Source organism: Haematobia irritans, chromosome 2 (genome assembly GCF_050003625.1).
Source record: "Haematobia irritans isolate KBUSLIRL chromosome 2, ASM5000362v1, whole genome shotgun sequence".
In the NCBI taxonomy this organism is placed as follows: domain Eukaryota; kingdom Metazoa; phylum Arthropoda; class Insecta; order Diptera; family Muscidae; genus Haematobia; species Haematobia irritans.
Window position 1 is genome coordinate 172,910,578 of NC_134398.1, and position 24,166 is coordinate 172,934,743.

The window sequence follows — 24,166 nt, forward strand, 5'->3', positions numbered from 1 at the left end:
AGTTTAGGAACATTACATGTTCGCACTTAAATATATTGTGGTTTAAAATCGTGCCCGAAACACATTTTGTTTATATCGGAACATATGAAAAACATATTTTTCTAACAGTGCAGTAGAAATTATGCTACGTTTCAAGTAAAAAACGCCTTTAAAATAAAGTGTTGAAAAACGTGTCCCATATTTGAACGATTTCTTGCTTTGTAGTCAAGATGCCAAACGACAACAAATTTAATGACAATTTCATTAAATTTAAAGATTTTTTGCTAAATTATTAAATTCAATTTTTTGTTGTTTTTTTATGTTATGATACGCCCAGAAAAAAGGGGCTCTAATGCCAACTGAACTTTATTTTAGTTCATGAAGATTACTTGATTTTAGTTAAATTTTGCACAATATGAGTAAATGTTTCTTATTTGAATAATTGTTTGCTAACTTTAATGAAGTGAACTAAAAATAACAAAAAAAAGTTGTATACAAATATAGTGCACAATTTTACTAAGAAATAAAATAGTTTATATTTTCCTAAAATGGCAGAAGTTTGTTTAAACTGAGTTCATAGGTCTCTCAAATGAGTAAGTTTTACTAGAATTGTACCTGTCTCGAACTTCGTACAGCGCTAAAGACATTTTAACAATTTTTAAATCCAGATTTTTCTTTCAACATATGAAATTTTCTTAAACAACAGAAAAAAATTAATTATTTTTAAAAAATTTTCTTCAATTTGACAAAAAGTATTAAGTTATTTGTAACATGTTGCAATTAGAAAACTATTTTAGTTAAAATTTTCTAAAATAAACCTACATTTTCTTCCACGGTGGGTTCACTTTTTTTTGGGTGTACCCATTTTTAAGTCAATCACTTAATTATAAGGACAATATAACTTCATTGAAAAGTTTATCGACTTTTGGACAAGGAAAAAACACTTTATATTAGAGAAATGCGTCATCTATGCTAAGCAAAATTTGCATTCGTATTTTAAAGACATGAAATCTTTGACCTCAGGACAATATTTTTTCAGTGTACAATTATGAACTTGATATGGACCAATTTTTTGTGTGATTGGGGATCGATTTATCTGAGGGCTATATATAACTATAGACCGATATGGACTTAGTTAGGCATGGTTGTTAACGGCCACATACTAGCACAATGTACCAAATTTCAACTGACTCGGATGAAATGTGTTCCTCCAAGAAGCTCCAAAACTAAATCTCTGGATCGGTTTATATGGGGCTATATATGATTATGGACTGATATGGACCACTTTAGGCATGGCTGTTAAATATCATATACTACCATCACGTACCAAATTTCAACCAGATCGGATGAATTTTGCTTCTCCAAAAGGCACCGGAGGTCAAATCTGGGGATCGGTTTATATGGGGGCTATATATAATTATGGACTGATATGAACCAATTCCTGCATGGTTGTTGGATACCATATACTAACATCACGTACCAAATTTCAACCGAATCGGATGAATTTTGCTCTTCCAAGGGGCTCCGGAGGTCAAATCAGGGGATCGGTTTATATGGGGGCTATATATAATTATGGACCAATTTCGACCAATTTTTGCTTGGGTGTTTGAGGCCATATATTAACACCACGTACCAATTTTCAACTGAATCAGATTAATTTTGGTCTTCCAAGATGCTCCGGAGGTCAAATCTGGTGATCGGTTTATATGGGGGCTATATATAATTATGGGCCGATTTCGACCAATTTCTGCATGGGTGTTTGAGGCCATATATTAACACCATGTACCAAATTTCAACTGAATCAGATGAATTTTGGTCTTCCAAGAGGCTCCGGTGGTCAAATCTGGTGATCGGTTTATATGGGGGCTATATATAATTATGGGCCGATTTCGACCAATTTCTGCATGGGTGTTTGAGGCCATATATTAACACCATGTACCAAATTTCAACTGAATCAGATGAATTTTGGTCTTCCAAGAGGCTCCGGTGGTCAAATCTGGTGATCGGTTTATATGGGGGCTATATATAATTATAGACCGCTGTGGACAATTTTTTGCATGTTCATTAGAGACCACATACTAACACCATGTACCAATATTCAGCCGGGTCGGATGAAATTTGCTTCTCTTAGATGCCCCGCAAGCCAAATCGGGGGATCGGTTTATATGGGGGCTATATATAATTATAGACCGATTTGGACCAATTTTTGTATGGTCGTTAGAGATCATATGCTGACACCATGTACCAAATTTCAGCTAGATCGGATGAAATTTGCTTCCCTTAGACGCTCTGCAAGCCAAATTTGGGGGTCCGTTTATATGTACCGTCCGACCTACATCAATAACAACTACTTGTGCCAAGGTTCAAGTCGATAGCTTGTTTCGTTCGGATGTTAGCTTGATTTCAACAGACGGACGGACGGAAGGACATGCTCGGATCGACTCAGAATTTTACCACGACCCAGAATATATATACTTTATGGGGTCTTCGAGCAATATTTCGATGTGTTACAAACGGAATGACAAAGTTAATATACCCCCATCCTATGGTGGAGGGTATAAAAATAACGGGACAGGGACCATGATAAACTCCCTGAAATAAATTGGAAAAAAATTGATTGAGAGAAAAATTTACATAGTATGAAAGATTATGTAACCTAAATTTTAGGACACTAAATTTACATAATATTAAATTCACTTTTTTTAAAACGTTTTTCATTAAATTTAGGACACGAATTTTAGAAATTTGATTCCCTCCATTAAAGTCGTATGTCTTCGAAGTAAGGCAAAGTTTTATTAAAGTAAACAAAACATAAAGTAAATAATCTTTAAATTAACTGAAATATCGAATCGTTGGATTAAGGATAAAAAAGCTGAAAACATAGACTAATACTTCGTTTGAGAATTTTGAAATTAAGAAAACGTTCCAATTTTAAGATAACTCCTACGAATTGGATTAATTTTCAAATGAACAGTTTTTTTTAATATATGTATCACAAAAAGAGAATGAAAATTCGAAGAATAAGATCTGAATCATAATTTTAATTCTACACAAAAAAAAACAGTGACCCCACTGGGAAGGAAATTTTAGTTAATTTTAGAAAAATTAGATTAATTTAGAAAATTATAACTAAACGCAAATGTCACCCCGATTTCACCAAAATAAATAAATATTTTTCGAGAAATTCAAGAAAATTTATGAGACATATTTTTTTTTCACTTGTAAAAGAAAATTTCGTATTCGTACCGAAAATATCGGGGTCCAAAATGATCACTAACAGGACATCGAAACAGCTGTTGAGCATAATATGAAACACCTCGCTTAACACAATATTCTCTACACAAATATCAATGAAAATTCTACATTTACAATTAAATGTTAGCTGTTCCAATGTATCAATATATTTCTTAATTGATTCAATTATTTTTTAACTGAAACCGATTGGGTGTGAACAGTGGAAAACAGGGCTGGTAAATATAGATTTTTGGATACAAAGGTCCTGAATTTCAAGAGACAAACTTAAGTCTCTCGAAATTAGCAAGATACTTGGGTGTTCTCTTGGACTCTAAACTGAACTGAATGGAAAATACCGCATGTGAGCCTGCCCTCTCGATTGGACAGTGAAACAAAAGACGAAACATGCGTCAGCTGTTTAAACAAGTGTTGCGAAAACGATAGGAGCTAAACAATCACACTTTACGCAGAGTGCAGAATAAAGTTTCTGTGGAATCATCTATGTCCTTGCCACATTTCAGATTTATATTTGAATTAAAATATCCATCGTAAACTGTTTTATTAGTCTTCTTCGTATATTTAGCAATTTTTCAATAACTGGAGCCAAACTGATTACACACAAAAACAAAAATTCTCTGATTCAATCACGAAATTAATTTATACAATTAATTTTTTAATTCAAATATCTTTAATCACAAAAATAATAGTATCAATTAAAAACTTAATTGAGAGTCAAACGATGAGTTGATCCTATCCATTTTTGTTTCTTTTAAAAAGTTTGTTGATTCAATTAAATTTCTAATTGAATATTTTTTAAAGCTCAATTAAGACTTTAAATTGAAAAATGTTCGTGAAATGTTTTTCTGTGTGAGTGTAAGAGAATTTCTCTTTCTATAATTCTCTTAAAAGCTTATTCGCATGGCTCGAATATAAAAATCACACTCAAACAAAGTTTACTTGGATCCAAAGATTTTGACCTTCCCTTAAGGATTTTGGTACACGAAACAAAACGTGAACGCACCATGAAAGATAATGCAGGTTTTTTTAAAGAAAATTTTAACTAAAATATTTTCTAATTGCAACATGTTAAAAATAAGTTAATACTTTTAGTCAAATTGAAGAAAATTTATAAAAATAACCCTACGGGAAATTGGTGCAAATTGCCACTGACGGACCTATCACAGAACTGATACTTGTGCTCCACTTAGTTGCAATTTTTAAATAGTCGTAATTTATTTATTTCCGTATTCGCTTGATATTAAAATCTTAGATCCATTATGGTTTTAATATCAAGCATTTTGACATTTACGAATTCGACATATTTCAAAATTTTTTTTCATTTCGGGTTCGATTGGGATGCCCAAATTGAAATGGATTTCGAAGAGTTCGTCCGAGACTGGTTCCTGCGTACCTGTCTATAGGGTGCTCCTGCTAAATTGTCCCACGATGTGTCCTTTGGGATGAGTCCAAGACGCGTCCTAAAATTTAAATTTACCCCGTCAATGACAAAACCATGTTAAAGTGACCGGCCCCTTCCATACGTTTTGACCAGAACTGGGACTGGTCCATACACACCCGGAACTAGTCCTGTACCGGTTAGGTTATTTGGCAGCCCGATGTATCAGGCTCACTTAGACTATTCGGTCCATTGTGATACCACAGTGGTGAACTTCTCTCTTATCACTGAGTGCTGTCCGATTCCATGTTAAGCTCAATGACAAGGGACCTCCTTTTTATAGCCGAGTCCGAACGGCGTTGAAAAACCGCTGAAAAACTTTTTGGTATTCGGTCGTAGCAGGAATCGAACCCACGACCTTGTGTATGCAAGGCGGGCATGCTAACCATTGCACCACGGTGGCTCCCCCTGTACCGGTTCTGTGGTTGATCCATTTCCCGTAGGGAATATTCAATGTCTTTGTTGATGAAGTTTCTTAATCTCCTTTGTCCATAAAAGCTCGAATTTTAGTAAAATTTACCCATTTGAGCGACTTATGAACTCTATTTAAACAAATTTCTCCCATCTTATGAAAATATGAACTATTTTATTATACCCTCCACCATAGGATGGGGGTATATTAACTTTGTCATTCCGTTTGTAACACATCGAAATATTGCTCTCAGACCCCATAAAGTATATATATTCTGGGTCGCGGTGAAATTCTGAGTCGATCTGAGCATGTTCGTCCGTCTGTTGAAATCACGCTAACTTCCGAACGAATCAAGCTATCGACTTGAAACTTGGCACAAGTAGTTGTTATTGATGTAGGTCGGATGGTATTGCAAATGGGCCATATCGGTCCACTTTTACGTATAGCCCCCATATAAACGGACCCCCAAATTTGGCTTGCGATTGCTCTAAGAGAAGCAAATTTCTTCCGATTCGGCTGAAATTTAGTACATGGTGTTAGTATATGGTCTCAACAACCATGCAAAAATTGGTCCACATCGGTCCATAATTATATATAGCCCCCATATAAACCGATACCCCGATTTGGTTTGCGGAGCCTCTAAGAGAAGCAAATTTCATCCGATTCCGCTGAAATTTGTCACATGGTGTTAGTATATGGTGTCCAACAATCGTGCAAAAATTGGTCCACACCAGTCGTTAATTACATATAGCCCCCATATAAACCGATCCCCAGATTTGGCTTACGGAACCTCTAAGAGAAGCAAATTTCATCCGATCCGGCTGAAATTTGGTACATGGTGTTAGTATATGGTCTCTAACAACCATGCCAAAAATTGGTCCATATCGGTCCATAATTATATGTAGCCCCCATATAAACCGATCGCCAGATTTGACCTCCGGAGCCCTTGGAAGAGCAAAATTCACCCGATCCTGATGAAATTTGGTACGCGGTGTTTGTATATTGTCTCTAACAACCATGCAGGAATTGGTCCATATCGGTCCATATTTATATGTAGCCCCCATATAAACCGATCCCCAGATTTGACCTCCGGAGCCCCTTGGTAGAGCAAAATTCACCCGACTCGGTTGAAATTTGGTACGTGGTGTTAGTATATGGTATCTAACAACCATGTAAAAATTGGTCCATACCGGTCTTAATTATATATAACCCCCATTTAAATCGATCCCCAGATTAGACCTCCGGAGCCCCTTGGAAGAGCAAAATTCATCCGATCCGTACGTGGTGAAATTTGGTACAGTGCGCTACTATATGGCCGCTAACAACCATGCCAAAAATTGGTCCATATCGGTCTATAGTTTTATGTAGCCGATCCCTAAAAATAATCTACCAAAATTTTATTTCTATAAAAAAATTTTGTCAATTTTTTTTCTATAGAACATTTTGTCAACATTTTTTTTCTATAGAAAATTTTGTCAAAATTTTTTTTCTATACAAAATTTTGTCAAAATTTTATTTCTATAGAAAATCTTATCAAAATTTTAGAAAATTTTGTCAAACTGAATTATATACGTATTTAATCGGGCTTTTTTATACCCACCACCATGGCAACACGGTGGCAATGGAATATTTTGAAAATCTACCAAAACACCAATCTAGAATTCATCACACATTTTTCGGCAACGATTTTATTTCCTCTCCATCCAAAAATAATATTTTGCTCCTTGGCCAGTTATTATACCTACCACCATAGAATGGTGACGGGGGTATAATAAGTTTGTCATTCCGTTTGTAACACATCGAAATATCGATTTCCGACTATATAAAGTATATATATTCTTGATCAGGGAGAAATTCTAAGACGATATAACGATGTCCGTCTGTCTGGCTGTCTGTCTGTCTGTTGTAATCACGCTACAGTCTTCAATAATGAAGCAATCGTGCTGAAATTTTGCACAAACTCGTCTTTTGTCTGCAGGCAGATCTAGTTCGAAGATGGGCTATATCGGTCCAGGTTTTGGTATAGTCCCCATATAAACCGACCTCTCGATTTGGGGTCTTGGGCTTATAGAAATCGTAGTTTTTATCTAATTTGCGTGAAATTTGAAATCTAGAGGTATTTTATGACCATAAAGAGGTGTGCCAAAAATGGTGAGTATCGGACCCTATTTTGGTATAGCCCCCATTTAGACCGATCTCCCGATTTTACTTCTTGGGCTTATGGAAACCGCAGTTTTTATTCAATTTACCTGAAATTGGAAATCTAGAGGTATTGTAGGACCACAAATATGTGTGCCAAAAATTGTGAGTATCGGTTCATATTTTGGTGTAGCCCCCATATAGACTGATCTCCCGATTTTACTTCTTGCGCTTATAGAAACCGCAGTTTTTATTGTAGGACCACAAATACGTGTGCCAAAAATTGTGGGTATCGGTCCAGGTTTTGGTATAGTCCCCATATAAACCGACCTCCCGATTTGGGGTCTTGGGCTTATAGAAAACGTAGTTTTTATCCAATTTGTCTGAAATTGGAAATCTAGAGGTATTTTAGGACCATAAAGAGGTGTGCCGAAAATGGTGAGTAACGTTCCATATTTTGGTGTAGCCCCCATATAGACCGATTTCCCGATTTTACTTCTTGGCCTTCTAGAATCCGAAGTTTTTATCCTATTTGCCTGAAATTGGAAATCTAGAGGTATTTTCGGGTCATAAAAAGGTGTGCCGAAAACGGTGAGTATCGGTCCATATTTTAGTATAGCCCCCATAAGAACGATCTCCCGATTTAACTCCTTGGGTTTCTAGAAACCGTAGTTTTTATCTGATTTGCCTGAAATTGTAAATATTCTGGTATTTTAGGCTCACAAAAACGTGTATAGGATTAAGTTTTTATCGGTCCATTTGGTAATGCCTCCATATAGACCGACTTCACTTCTTGAGGGTGTGATCAAAGTCTAGGTCGCAATTTAAGTCCAATCGCCTTCAAATTTGGCACATGTTCCTAATTTGGGTCAGAATAGAACACTATTGATTTTGGAATAAATCGGTTCAGATTTAGATATAGTTCCCATATATATCTTTCGCCCGATATGCACTAATATGGACCCAGCAGCCAGAGTTTTGTACCGCTTTGCTTGAAATTTTGTACAAACATAACACTTAGTCGTATAGTCAAGTGTGCAAAATTTGATTGAAATCGGTTCAGATTTAGATATAGGTCTCATATATATCTTTCGCCCGATATGGACTTATATGGCCCCAGAAGCCAGATTTTTGGCCGAATTTGGTTGAAATTTTGCACTAGGAGTACAATTAGTAGTATAGTCAAGTGTGCAAAATTTGATTGAAATCGGTTCTGATTTAGATATAGCTCCCATATATATCTTTCGCCCGATATGGACTAATATGGTCCTAAAAGCCAGAATTTTGGCCCAATTTGGTTGAAATTTTGCACAGGGAGTAGATTTAGCATTGTAGCTATGCGTGCCAAATTTGGACCCAGAAGCCAGAGTTTTATCCCGATTAGCTTGAAATTTTGCACAAGAAGTACAATTGGTAGTATAATCATGTGTGCCTAATTTGATTGAAATCGGTTCAGATTTAGATATAGCTTCCATATATATTTTTCGCCCGATATGGACTTATATGGCCCCAGAAGCCAGAGTTTGGGCCCAATTTGGTTGAAATTTTGCACTAGTAGTAATATAGTCATGTATGCCACATTTGATTGAAATCGGTTCAGATTTAGATATAGCTCCCATATATATGTTTTTCTGATTTCGACAAAAATGGTCAAAAAACAACATTTCCTTGTTAAATCGCCACTGCTTAGTCGAAAAGTTGTAAAAATGACTCTAATTTTCCTAAACTTTAATACATATATATCGAGCGATAAATCATAAATAAACTTTTGCGAAGTTTCCTTAAAATTGCTACAGATTTAAATGTTTCCCATATTTTTTTTTTTAATAAAATTGTGTTCCACCCTAGTGCATTAGCCAACTTAAATTTTGAGTCTATAGATTTTGTAAAAGTCTATCAAATTCTGTCCAAATCGAGTGATATTTCAAAGTATGTATTTGGGACAAACCTTTATATATAGCACCCAACACATTTGACGGATGTGATATGGTATCGGGTATAATATAGTCTGCCCCGCCCGACTTTAGACTTTCTTGTTGTTTCTTGTTTACTTATTTTTTTCTAATATTGTGTTCCACCCCAGGGGATTAGCCGACTGAAAATTTTAAGTCTACATTTTTTTTAGAAGTCCAGATGGAGTATGTATAGGAGAACAAAAACCTTTATATATACACGCAAAAAAATAATTCTTTCCTCCCAAACGAAATTTTATACAAACAAAGTTTGTTTCTCATTTGTTTTTCGTTGAAATGAAGTGTATTTGGAAGAAAAGTATATACTTCTTGTGATAAACGTTTATTCCTTTCCAGGATGTAATCACAATTTCATAAAGACTAACTCAAAAAAAATTTCTTCTGGCTAATTGCATTTTCCCTCACATCTTTCTCACTTACACGAAGTTTTTTATTTCTTACCACCTTTTTCTGTAATACAAACAATGTAGAAGAAATTATACGATTTTATAAATTTTTAATTTTTTTTTACCTTTCGCCTGGACGGAGAATTGAACCGCGGACCATGCAATTTGTAAGCCAACACACTATCCACTGAGCTATGTAGCCGTTATTGTCATCAATAGACAATTACCCATATAAGTTATATTTATATAGCATAGCTTGCGGCGCCCACGAGCCGATTAAACAAAGTTTATTTAACAGAAAAATACATTTAGTTGGGCACCGTGGAGCAGTGGTTGCTACGGCCGACTTGCAAATTTTTTTTTTTTTTACATATATTCCAGATATGGTCGGAAGATTCCGAAAAAATTTTCAACATTACATTCTACTATATTAAATTTTTACTATGAACTTTAAAATGTGTCTTATTAAAGACCTAAAGTCAGAAAAGAACAGTGTTTGAGATAAACGAAATGTACTGTGTTTTTGGTTCAAAAATAACTTTTTTTATTGAAAAAATAAAAATTTTGTACCAAACGAATTTTTTTGGTGATAAAAGTGTATATTTTTCGAAGCAATTCAAAAAACCCTAACAAAAGAAAAACGTTTTCGGTACACGTTTTCCAAACGTTTTTTTTTTCTTTGCGTGTAGCACCCAACACATTTGACGGATTTGATATGGTATCGAAAATGTGCATCTACAAAGTGGTGCAGGGTATAATATAGTCGGCCCCGCCTGACTTTAGACTTTCCTTACTTGTTTTTGTTTAACATTACATTGTGCCAAATTTGAGTAAGAACGTTTATTAAATAAAGTTTTTTTTGGCAACAATTAAGAAAATCGGGCGATACATATATATGGAAGCTATATCTGAGTCGATTTGGATGATTTTTTTACAGGTTAATAAATTAGGGTATTTTAGACAATTTGGGAAAATCGGACGATAAATACATATGTGAGCTATATCGAACCCAGAACCGAGTTCGATGAAATTTCGCATATTTGAAGGCTCTAAAAATGACTTTGTGTTGACATTGAAGATGATTGATTGGTAAATAAGGGAAGATGATTGGTTGGTAAATAAGCGCAATACGGCCCTATTTGTTTAAATCGTTAGGGCATAATAAATTGGCTTTGTTATATTCTTTATTGTTAAAAGTTTATATCGGGAAAATTGTATATTTATTATATAATAAGAATCCTGTACTAAAATTATGGGACATTGACTTGTGCTGCAAGTGTAAATTTAAAATAAATCCAACATTAAATTAAAGTTGAAAATTTTTATTAATAAATATTTATGAATTAAATTTGTTAGCTCAATTTAAACGACAATTTTCGCTAATTTTACGAAACCATTGGATTTATAAGATTCAATCAATTTCAATACAAAATATGCAATCATGCAGACCGAATATATGAACTCACACACACAGAGGTAGTCCACAATACACTTGCATTCATAAGTAATCTCCAAAGTGAATGATGGTCAAAAAAAGAAAAAGAAAACCCCGGAACTAACATATAGTTACGATAACATGGGTCTGTATGTGTAATATTTTTCTACAAGAATGAATATCCAAATCGAAAAAATCTTTACTTTCGGAATATTCTATTTCCGATCCTCAATATTTACTCATTAACTTCATTTCATGGACAATGATTATTTGAAATGCATACATGTATTTAAAAAAAGCAAACTTTCGCCTTTACATTTGCCATGAAGTTTATCGAGCAAATCATGTTACACCAACACATTGTCATAAAAGAGGAATTTGATGGCCGTACTCTATACATACGATAAACAAAAACAAATGATGTGGCTGAATGCGAAATACATTCTCATATGCATCACCACCACCATCAAATGGAATAAAGGAATGGCTAGCTGTTGCTACCACTGCTTCGGTGTTATTTGTGTTTATCATTCTCATCGAAAAAAATACTCTCGCATGCATGTAATAAATATTCAATACAAACAAACATGCTATCATGTCAGCGTCTCCACTATGGTTGTCGCACAGTGGTTAAAGATTGGATTGGCGAATACTGTAAAATTTTTATATCAAGATCAAATCTCTTTAAAATAATTAAAATTTCATCTAAAATAAAGTTTATAATCTTTGCTTCTAAAATAATTTGTATTAAATTTAGGACAAACATTTTGGAAATTTGCATCCCTCCGTTAAAGTCTTGTGTCTCTGAACTATCCAATTTTTTTCTTAAAGTAAAGAAACACATTTTTGATCTAATGAAATCGTCCTTAAATTAAATGAAATATTGAATTTTTAGATTTAAGATAAAATGCTTATGGATTTAGCATCTTTGGTTTAAAGTTTTGTTTGTTTGAAATTAACAAAACATTTTGTACACAGAAAAAAATATCACCAAGCTTCAACGCAATGTGAAACGCCGTTCGTACTCGGCAGCGATGGTCTGTATCAAACTTTTTTAGGTTTGGGACTGTCGCAAAGTTGTAAACGTAAAGTAACAAAAGTCGCAAACTCAAAATACTTTAGTCGCGTCAGCTAGGCAGCAAATTCGATGATATCCAAGACGATGGTATGTGCGAAGAGAAGGTTTTAGTCCCCACATTTTCCCTATTGCCTTTTGCATGAGTACAGGGTAACCGTGGATTTTCTCGTCCTTTCTTAGCTTTAAGTTCAGTCTCCTGTCCAATATAACCCCAAGGTATTTTGCACACTCACTAACGGGAATTTCGATAGCACCTAAGAAAATAGGCTTGACCGATGAAAAACTTTCCCAAATTTCTGCAGAAACTCACAGCGAATGCTGTCAAGCTAAATTAAAAAATGGTCAGGATTTCTTCTATTCAAAATTAGGTTTTCTACAGTAGGTTTACGACTTTTGCGACATACGTATTATACCGTCGCAAATGTATGTCGCAAAAGTCACAGTTTGTGATAGGCCAACCCTGGTACTCGGATCGCTTTATATTCAGTTAAACATGAAATCGGGTGGTATTCTGTGATGAAAGACAAGTTCACTACTGTAGTATGATAATAGCCCGAATAATCTAAGTTAGACTGAAATAATGGATTCCGATATACCTAACCAAACTTATAGTCTCCGTTTCAGTTTTATGCCCTCCATCATAGGATGGGGGGTGGTATATTGACTCTGTCATTTCCTTTGTAACACATCGAAATATTGGTCTTAGACACCATATATAGTAATATTATGGGTCGTGGTTAAATTTTGAGTCAATCTAGCTATGTCCGTCCATCCGTCTGTTGAAATGACGTAACTACTAAGAATTTATGGACCTGAAACTTGACACAAGTAGTTGTAATTGATGTAGGTTTGATAGTATTGCACATGGGCCATATCGGAGCCACTAGATATGGCGTACAGAGGCTCTTGGATGAAAAAATTTCATTAGATGCGGTTAAATTTGGTATGTGGCATTAGTCTATGGCAACCATGCAAAAATCGGTCGATTGTTATATGTACATAGCTCCCATATAAACTGAAGATTGGGCTTGCGGATCGTCTTGGAGGAGCAAATTTCATCCGATCCAAATTTGATACGTGGTGTTAGTATATGGCCTCTAACAATCATGCAAAAATTGGTCATTGGTTCATAATTATATATACCCTTCATATAATCTAGATTTAATTTCCGGAGCATCCTGGAGGTGCAACATTCATCCAATCCGGCTGAAATTTGGTACGTGGTGTTAGTATATGGTCTCTAACAAAGTGCAAAAACTGGTCCATAAATATATATGGCCGCCATATAAACCGATACCCAGATTTGTTTTCCTGCAGTTACAAATTTCATCTGATCCGGTTGAAATATGGCCCTTTAATTATTCTTTTCGGACAAGCGAAACAAAAATTTGTCTAATGAACGTTACCAAAGCAACCTACTCTGTTTTGTGTTCTAATTAAACTTACAGTGTTACATATCTTTACATGTCTTTCGTTATCTATGACCGTCGCCATCTTTATTTTTTTCCTCTATTCTCTCACGCTCCCCCACTCTCTGACGTGTCGCAACATATCTCTCCAGAGACATTACATTGAAGAAAATGTAATGTCACCAACATACTATGTTCTAACATATGTGTCTCAAACATGTTATACCAGTTTATGAACATTATATGTTTGCATTTAAAAAAATATGTGCTAATAATTTGAGTTCCAAACATATAATTTTTAAACCGAAACGTATGAAAACACAGTCGTTTTCGTACGTGTATATATTTGCAACAACGTCATGCAGTTCAAAATTCTTATACCACGAGCGGATAGTAGGGTATACAAAGGAATGATATTTTTACCACTTTTTGAAAACAAGGAGACACATAATAAGGACGCTTATGTATAATAAGGATGGATAGAAGGAAATTCTTTCTTATTGAAAAATATTTTAATATTTTAATATTTAATTTTATTAAAAGTAGTGCCCGATATCCTTACTTCGTTTTGCATTCTATTGTAGTCGTTGGAAAAGAACAATTAGTAGTGGCACATTTTCTTTTATGAATTATAATTTTAATAGGAATTTTATCTGGCGTGGTTGTCAAATTTTTTTACTAGCGTTTTTCTTATATTTCTCTATTAAAAATACCAAAAAGGAACGTTGTTTCGCTGAAATTTTTTATATGTGTTCTGTTTCGTATATGAGATGTGCTTATATCCGTTACTTACTCCATATGTAGTTTTGCCAAAATAATGGTGATGCCCATAAGTGACGTGAAATCTTTAAAATAGTAACAATGACTACTACCAATTTAAAAGAATGCTCCCCCTATTACGCTTCTAAAACTTGCTCCTGTAGATTTCTCTTATTTTTTTACCACTGTGCACTAACACTAAACGGAGAGTCGAGTCTGCCCAGCAAATACCCATACCAGAGAACCCCCTCGTCTCTATAGCTGACAAAACATTTGCACGAACACCGCACACACATTCTCCCATGCATTCTGATACGATGACAACAAATATTCATACATTCAGCAGTTGCATTGGTGTTAGTAAACAAACCATTGCTACGACATGGGCTACACTCGCCTGCTTTGCTAACACACGCCAACAGTTTTAATTTGATCTCTCAGCGTAAGGCAAGTGTGTGTTTCCCGTAGTGTGTTGACAGAAAGTGAAAAATATTTGTAGAAATAAAGCACAAACAAAGTCAAGAAACTACAAAGCAAAAAAGAATTCACCCAAAGTAATAACGTGGTAAATTTCAGTAGTGAGAAAGTGCCAAAACAAATTCAGTGCATTAAAGAAATTGTTAAATAAAGTGTGCGAAATTCTTGATTGCTTATGTTGTCAGTTTCTCACAAAATGTGCTTTAGTACAAGTCAATGTATTTAGGATGGCCAATGCCATCTGGCGGTGTTACCAAACATAACCTCGATCTTATAATGATTGTAATCCCGTATTATTTTTTATATTTTGTGGGATCAAATGAAATTAGTATGTGTTCTAAAGCAAGTTGATAGACCCCCACCCTCCCAAAAAAATGGAAAAATTATTCTAAAGGAACAACAACTACAACAATACATTAATACAGAGACAAAAAACGAAAAGAATTTATGACATAAAAAATAAGTCCATTAAACAGACGACGACGGCTACGTACCTTCACTTTTACATACGGACATTCATAATATTCACGCACACACACATCCATATACATACGCCCAAACAAATCTCCATACTTTTGAGCTGAAACGTCGCTATCCCCACAAATATAACTGGCAAGCCTAACAAATACGTTTCCATACCCACTCACAACGTTAAGAAGAAAATTTTCATTTCATTACAAAAAAACAAACAAGACGGGACGGGACGAAAAAATAAACCCTCATCGTGCTAGCAAAACACATGCATAGTAGCCTATCTTCTCATACATACAATACAAAATGTAAGACATCAAACACACATTCATACGTGTATGAACAACTACGAAGTCACTCAACATCGAAATCGACAACGGCACGGCATGGCAAGTAAAAAAAAGCCTATGCAAAAATTATAAACGAAAAAGGCAACTACACAACTCTAAAGGCAAACGCGCGACAAACAAAAACAAAAAACACTTCGACCATACACATGTGATGTGGGGATATATCCATTCAACAACAACAACTAACACAACATAATAATAAATAAATAAGTGAACAGTGAGAATTCTCAATAAGAATAACAAAATGAAAAGCAAATGAAGACAAAAAAAACGAAAAGAATAAAAACAAATCACACGCACACAACACTACACATTGTGTCCGTGTCAGTGTCTTCCAGTTGCCGTTGTTTGTAGTAGATTTTTTTGCTTTCTTTTATTGGCGTTATTCTCTCAATTAAATTTGTTGGTAGTAGAATGAAAGTAGAATAAGTAAAAAATTGTTAAAAAGAGAAATCAACTAACTCATGTGATAGTTTGTAGAAATTGAAAAACAAAACCACAACATGAAAATGATCTTATACTCTCCAACTCATGCCGTTATAAAATAGAGGCTGATCAATTTCTAGAGTTGCCACCTCTTGGACAGTATTAGAGTTAAGCTAATACAAGTTATAATTCATAATGGTATTTATGGAGCACAAAGCAAGGTGGCAATAATAAGGTGGTTTTATCGGAATGTTGACAGCAGAATTTTTCTTATTTGAAGAACAAAATTTAAGATAAACTGAGTTTTAACTCTAAAAAATATTCTTTAGGAACGAAATAAAAATATCGCAGTACCGTTTGTTACAAAAGTTTATTGTATTTGCTCTCAAAAAACAAAAACAAAAAAAAAAAATAATTTATGAGAAAATGTGATTTCGTTTGTCTAAAATGTCATTCCGGAGAAAAGTAATTTTTATCGTGCCACTAAAACACATCTAGGTTTAAGCTGAAATACCTTTTAAGAAATATAAGGAACAAATAATAACCCTTTTTGTATTTTCTGGAAGGTTTATCCAAATCGGAACAAATTTTCTCAATTAGAATTTTTTGTGGGACCCAAATATGACATTAGTAAAACATCATTACGATGGAGCTATAGATGCTACTGCGTACTTTTATTGCAAGAAAACACAAAATTTCCAACTTAATCATGAAATTAACTGACCCAAATTAATTTTTGTATTCAAATTTCTTCAATCACAAAAATTATTGTATCCATCACGGAATTAATTAGAAATAAAATATTTACTGACTAAAAATTTATTTTTTTCCGGCACTTTTAAACAATTTTTGATTTTTTTCGGCACTTTCAATTGATTTTTTAATTGAAAATTTTCAATTACAGAAATGATAGTATCCATCATAGAATTAATTAGAAAAAAGTATATAATTGACAAAACATTAATTAATTTTTTTCGGCAAAATATTTTTTTGTTTGTTCAAGTAAAAATTACTTTTGGTCGAAAAAAATCAATTAATTTTTAGATTGTGGATATCAATTATTTTATATACCTTTCATTATTTATTTATAATTATTTTTCCATTAGATGAAATAATTTTCTTGTATGTGTACATCTCTTGTATATACTTTCTTATGAATTTTCCGCTAAAAGTTGTTAGATTTTGTCAATCTGACAACGATAAAATGATACCAAGCGTTGTCAAAAAACAACCATCGTTCATGATCTGAAAATGTAATGGATGTAATTAAGAATTTATAAAATAAAAAATCCGCTACCGTGACTCGAACTTGGCTGCACCATAAGGTAAGTACTATGTTCGCTTTTCGAGTTGAAATTTTCGCGGTTACTTTAATAAAACAGTTCAATATGAAGCAGATAAATTAATTCAAGTGATGCGCAGTTTCTTGTTCCCCTATATTTCGGCAAGACTTTACAGGAATATTTTGGTTTTAATTTATAATTTTGATTATTTCAGGAAAAGTAATCGCGAAAATAAAGTGATTTTCAACTCGAAAACCGAACATAGTACCCACCTATACGCGGTAACATTCGCCTTAGCGCATTGTAGCGTCTACAGAGTTGCCATAACAACACCTAACGAATATTTTAACACTTTTCATTGCAAAGAAAAACGAAAACCATTTATGAAATCATGAACGCCCGTGGACGAAACCGTGAACATTCCATTTTGATGTTTCGTGAATGATTCCGTTTCATTTTGTTACCGTCCGTTCACGTAATTTTTTCTATTTGTGTAGATATTTCCAATTAAAAAAAATAAGTTTACTCAAATTAATTTAGTAAATGACTGGACATTTGTTAATTAAAATATTATTTAATATTTAAACAAAAAATGTTTCCAATAAAAATCATAATTAACAATTTGTTCGAAAGCAGTTAATTTGTATATGTGATAAATGCTATTACTAGGATAATTAAATTAAAATTTTTTAACTAAAGAAAAATTCAATATGACTATCATCGGAAAATACAAAAGAAAGTGCTAAATCGTATGGATTGCAAGAAAATTAATTCATCGTGGTGAAATAATTATAAACAAACAAAAGGGTAATACAAAAAATAATTGAATGACATTATTTAAAATTTAAACAAAAAATATTTTCAATAAAAAATACATATAAGAATTTTGTTCGAAAGTAGTTAGTGTGTATATATGTATGATGAATACTATTAATTAATTTAATTTAAATTTTCTATAAACGGGAAATACATAAGAAAGTGCTAAATCATATGAATTCTTATAAAATTACAAGAAAATTATTTCATCAAGGCGAAATAATTATAAACAAATAAATAATAATACAAAACAAAAAATGATTGCCATATTTAAAAAATTATTAAGAAAAAAGTATTACCTACGGCCGGTTTCATGTAGCTCCGTTAGGCTTTAACTGCCAGTTAACAGAAAGTAAATTGCAAATATTTTCTCTCCGGTTAATTTTAACTGAAAAATTTTCGTCAGTTAAGTTCCTAACTGGCCTATTGAATATAAATCCAAGATGACAGCTTCGTCTATAATACGGTTTAAAAGTTGGTTAGTTAACGGAACACTAACGGAGCTTTATGAAAATGGGGGCTAGACAATTATATCTTATGTCCCAAAAAGATTTCGTTTTCATAGATTCAAATAACTAAGAAATCTTTGCTGCAACATCTCAAAATTTATTTATAAATTTACTTTGGAATCCCTATATATTATAAAAGATTGCGTTGTTATGAGGCTATTGAAAATTCACTCACTAATATAGATGATATCTCTCTTTTTCCCATAGGAATTTGTTAAACAGGTGGCAACAATACAACTTACAAACTTGCAATATTCCTCCCAGTGCATCAGTGATAAGCAATTGTAAAAAAAAGAGTGTTGACTAAGTGGGAGTCGATGAGAACTAAAAGAGTATATATGTGTTAGTGAGAGTGCCCTTGTTCAAAAATGATAAATGGTAAAATCAACGAATCTATGAAACAAAGTGAAAATGAAAAAATAAGCAACACATCAATGTCATAAAGAGCGAGCGAGCTATACAAAAATAAACTACACACACTACCAGCGTAAACCAACAAATACATCCATCTTTTGCTGAATGAAGGCAACAAACCTATTAGAATGATGAAATAAACAGACAACAAAGTAGAAATGAGGAGGAAAGTAGAAATACAAAATTACTAACAGCTGAGAGCTGAACACAACGGTTAATATGTTTAGTGTAGAAAAAATCCATGTAAATAAACATCTCTCGCTTTAAAGATGAATAATAACAATATGAATGAAATTCAAAAAAAATATAACTCACTTGGAAATGCAACGTAGTTATTGAATATTGTTTCAAACAGTAAATCATTTGTACAAAAGCAAAATTGTGTGAAGAACAAACGAAAAAAGTGAATAAATAAAAATTAAATTTTTAGAAACTCACCGGCATATCGTCTTTACAACAAGTTCTTCGATTCCATCATTATGGATGTTCAATCAAATTTAGAATTTTTATGCCGGGTTTGCGCGGCCAATACCAAAGGCAAAAACTCAGTGGCTGAATGTGTTTACATTTTAAAAACTCCCGGTCTGCGAGATAAATTGGATAAATTTCTCTATTTAAAGGTGAGTTAAGTGCAATGTTTTTAATGCATTTCGTTTTACATTTACTTCTCTTATGATTGATAATGGTAGGAAGAGAGGTAAGAATTTGAAAGGCAAATATATTTACGTAACTATGTAATGCATACACATTGACATGAGTCAATTCGCAACCATCTTTGTTTTTGTGTCGATGAAATGAATTGACAAACATATACATGTACCCATTTATTCGCATGAAATCAATGCAAGTTGTTTTGGCTTTGTGTTTTCGCCCGCCGTTGGTATGAAACATTTTGCGCTTTTTTTTGTTTTGTTCGCTGTTCATGTACACTCACTACCACGTACGGAACGCATAAATTGCTTAGGGTTGCCATCAGACTGCATTGTTCAATCCAAGTATAGTATATTAAATGCAGCTTACACAGGCAGAAAAGGTATAAAATTGTCGTTGATCAAATTTTTTATTGACACTTCGAGTATAACGAACAAATAAAGGAACAATTTCACTTCAGCATTCGAGATTAATCATGGAAAGTCATCCTTTCGAGGCGCTTTAAATTGCATCATAAACAAAAATGAGAACCAACATTTAGTCAAATTTTTTATTCAGTTAATTTTCAATTAGTGTTCAACAAAAATTCATAAAATCTTTGAATAAAAATAACTTAAATTTGTCATTTACAAAACGACCAAAATGCCGTTTAGATCGAAAATAAAATTTAGCGTCGTCATTTTGACAAAGGACGACTGTCCAGGGTTAATCCCGTCCTGGGTGACAGCCCTAATGTTTACTTAAAATCTAGTTTCTCATACCGCGTTGTTTCAATTTCTTTGGAGGAGTATATCGCTATTCGTTTATAATTCATTGTGTTCACATACAGATGTCACTGAAACCAATATTCATATACCGGTATATATTCCCTCACACTATTATGTTTCTGTACGGATTAGAATTTCCGGACCTTGCGAGTTTGTTTTAACCGAGTTCAATGGTATTACCATCATAATAAAAACATGGGATTTTGACATGCTAACTAAAGCAAGCGTTTCGTCGGCTAAACTCTAGTTAAGCTATACCTCTCAAATTTCTTCTAAAACTTCATAGATGGTAGAACTCTAAGAGTAGATTACAACAACATTTTTTTTCCTGGCGGCTGTAACCGCGTAACCGGTTATTCGGTTCTAAAGTCTAAGTAAATAATCGTTAATAAAACCGGTTCTGATAAACCGATTACTGAAATATACATATCTAGCAAGCTAATGATAACCCCTTTTAAATTATGCATAAATCGACCTATTCGATATATCCGTTCCGGATATACAGATGAAAACGTGTTTTTTTGGAACCGGTTTTTATTACAAAACATCTCAAAACTCAAAAACTACTCGGTATAAAGGTGCTAATTAATTGATTCCATTTTGTAGCTAACATTTGTATCTATCCGTCATAGTTAAATTAAGGCGGATGTCACCACTAAAACCGTCGATATTAACCGGTTTATATTCATATCCGGTTTATAAAGAAAATTGAAAATTTTTTGTTTTCAAAAAAAATCGCGAGAAAAAAATTTTCGCCTGGGGCGCTGTGTACATCCAAATTGCAGTTAAAACCGGAAATATTTATTCATTTGCATCAATAGCCAGGTTAAAAAGATACATTCCGTCTGAGGCGCTTTTTACATATACATTCTTCTTACAACCGAATATATAAACTAGTTTATATCCATATCCGTTAACAAACAAGTTCGCCCGCGGCTCTTTTTATATCGAATTTTTTTTTTTTAGAACCGGAAATATGAACGGATTTATATCCGGTTTAAAAAGATTTTTTTTTTTTCAAAATTCGCGTGTTTTTGTTTTTGCAAAATGTGACTTTCCAAACAAACGATTCACTACAACCATTTTGCCATAACCGGTTTAAACCCCCTTCTGTTTTATTCTACACGAAAAACAAATTTACCAAATTTACATAAAAAAATTTCATGAAAATTTTTCCAATTAAAATTTTAATTGAGTTTTAAAAAATATTCAATTAAAAATTTAATTGATTCAAAAAATTTTTTAATTGAAACAAAAATCAATCACAAAAATAATAGTATCAATTAATTTTTTAATTGGATCAATTAACTTTTTAATTGACCTTCAATTAATTTTTTAATTGATACTATCATTTCTGTGATTGAAGACATTTCAATTAAAAATTAATTGGATCAGCTAATTTCGTGATTGAATCAGAAAAAAATTTTTTGTGTGTACTTACTATGCACGGATACAATTAAATTCAGTGGCGCATAACTCCGGTTCTGGCAGAGATATCTGCCTAAATGTGACTTTAGCGGATAGGTGGAAGTGTTGGCTAAATTTCAACCGGCTGCTTAGTACCTTTAAATCGAACACTTTTTGATTTATAACCAGTTTTGTAAAAAAAAACCGGTTCGAAAATTCACATTTATTAACGTAGAACCTAGACTGATAGCCGGAAAAATGGGGTCATACCTCATTTGATAGGTGATACCTTTACCCTTTTAGTGATGTACATATAAAAGTAATCGGTTCAGTGGAACCGGTTTTATTGACGATTATTTACATATATTTTAGGCTCGAATAACCGGTTATCCGGTTACGACCGCAAACCGGTTACTTGCTATTTCGACATAAAATTTAATTCTCTATCGACCCAAAAAAAAAAAACAAAAAAAAAAATTTGAGTGGTATAGCTAAATTAGAGTTGCTCCGTTTCGTCTTCCTAAATTAAATAACCGCAAAACAGTCTAGTTTTCGGCTCGGAAATTGTACATAGTAAACACCTCATGCAAGTCGATTTTGATAAAAATTTAGGTGGTAGGTAATTTTTGCTGAATATTTTTTTTTTCGATGTTGACCTTCCTAACTTGAAGAAAGTTGAAATGTCAAAATCAGGTTTTTTTTTTAAGAATCTCATAGTTTAGTATAATGCGTCCAATATATGGGATATGTTCGACACGAGCATTGTCGTCCGGATAAACTTATAGTCTTTACGGCACATAACAAGCTAATTATTTCTATAACAATTGCATTTTAATATGGCAACCCTACTATATTAACCTTGTTATTTTCTTACCATGTTCATATGCAGCCGTGTGCGAGAGGTTTAGTATTTGTTGTTTTGATTTGTATTTTTTTGTCTCATTTCTTTCTTCTTCTTGCCAATTACATTAGTGTGGTTATATGCGATTTTGTTGTTTGGTGTACATGTATTTGCCTCTTCGTATTGTTTAGTATTTTATTTTGCTCTAACAACAACTATGCTGTCATGTTGTGTTACATTGTTGTACAGAGTGGTGGCAATACAGCTTCCTTGATGTTTTTTTTTGTTATTTGTTGGAGGTGCAATTATTGTTGCAAAAAATGTTAGCATTTGGCATTTCTCGCTCTTCACATCTCTCAGTCTGAATGATTGTAAATAACCATGTCAAAGCCATACTATACGTTTTCTTATACACTCCACGGAAAACAAGTTTTATTCGTTACTCTCCATTGTTTTGTTTTTTGTTGCTTATACCTTTTTAATAGTTTACTATGTAAAATCTAAGCTTGCTGCTTTTGTAGTATTTAAGACAGAGAAAGAAAATCAATCTCAAATATTTATCTATAATGTTTAGTGTCTGATCACATCCATAGCGAATGTCGGTTGGTGACATTATATAGATTTCTTAAGATATCTGAACGACATCTGTTAACAAGCACAGAAGGTGGCGATGAAGTCACAATATAGTATGCATCCAATTGCTTGGTGTATAAAAATAAGTGTGTAAATATAACCATAGCGATAGGCGAACCTTTTTTACGTGTATTTCTTATGGGAAACCCAAAATCCGCGACGGAATACCGTGACGGCTAGCGGCGTGTAGCCAAATTAAAATCTATTCTAATTCCTTGATGGAAAATGGCACAGTGTTGACATCGCTTATCAATGTTTTGAACTCACCACTAGGCATTGTTGCCTGGCCACGTGGAGAATATTTTTTCGTGAAATAACTCAACAAATAAAAAGCCATTGCATATTTCTATGCAACTTCAATGTATAATATTGGAAAAGCCTGCTGTATTCAATTCTAAAAAAATCAATTCTAATTCCTTGGCGGAAAATGGTATAGTGTTGCTATCACTTATCAAATTTTTGAACTTGCCACTAGGCGTTTTTGTTATCTGGCCACGTGGACGTTCTTTTAAATTCAAATAACTTAACAAATAGAAATATATGTATTTCATGCTTTTATTCAACTTTAATATTAAATATTGAAATATCATGCTGTGTTGACATAAACAAACTCGGAAATAGAGAAAAAGGAAATTTCTGTCGACAATTGTCGTCGCGGAAAAAATGTTTCGCTTACTGATAGTTATATTCTGTTATATATAATCTTGGTTGTGGTGAAATTCTGAGTCGAGCTATATCTATTTCTATTGGGATATTAGCCTTGTATAGTAGGTTATGCAACGTTTACAATAGGGTTATCATTTGGGATCGATTTGTATAAATCCCGGGGATTTCAAAATACAGTGCACTCGCGGTAACGTG

General features: G+C 33.4%; 1 protein-coding gene across 4 annotated transcripts in view; it reads left to right on the forward strand.

Annotated features, from left to right (window-relative positions):
- The first annotated feature begins 14,691 nt into the window (after nt 1–14,691).
- dbr (debra) overlaps nt 14,692–24,166 on the forward strand; it is an 83,940-nt gene continuing 74,465 nt past the window's right edge. For 3 of the 4 annotated variants that reach the window (XM_075296835.1, XM_075296837.1, XM_075296838.1), the window contains exons 1-2: nt 14,692–14,825; nt 18,800–19,626. In XM_075296835.1, coding sequence (XP_075152950.1) covers nt 19,486–19,626 — 141 coding nt within the window. In that variant the 5' untranslated portion in view covers nt 14,692–14,825; nt 18,800–19,485. The remainder of the gene's footprint in view (nt 14,826–18,799; nt 19,627–24,166) is intronic. The other variant, XM_075296836.1, reaches the window with a different exon arrangement.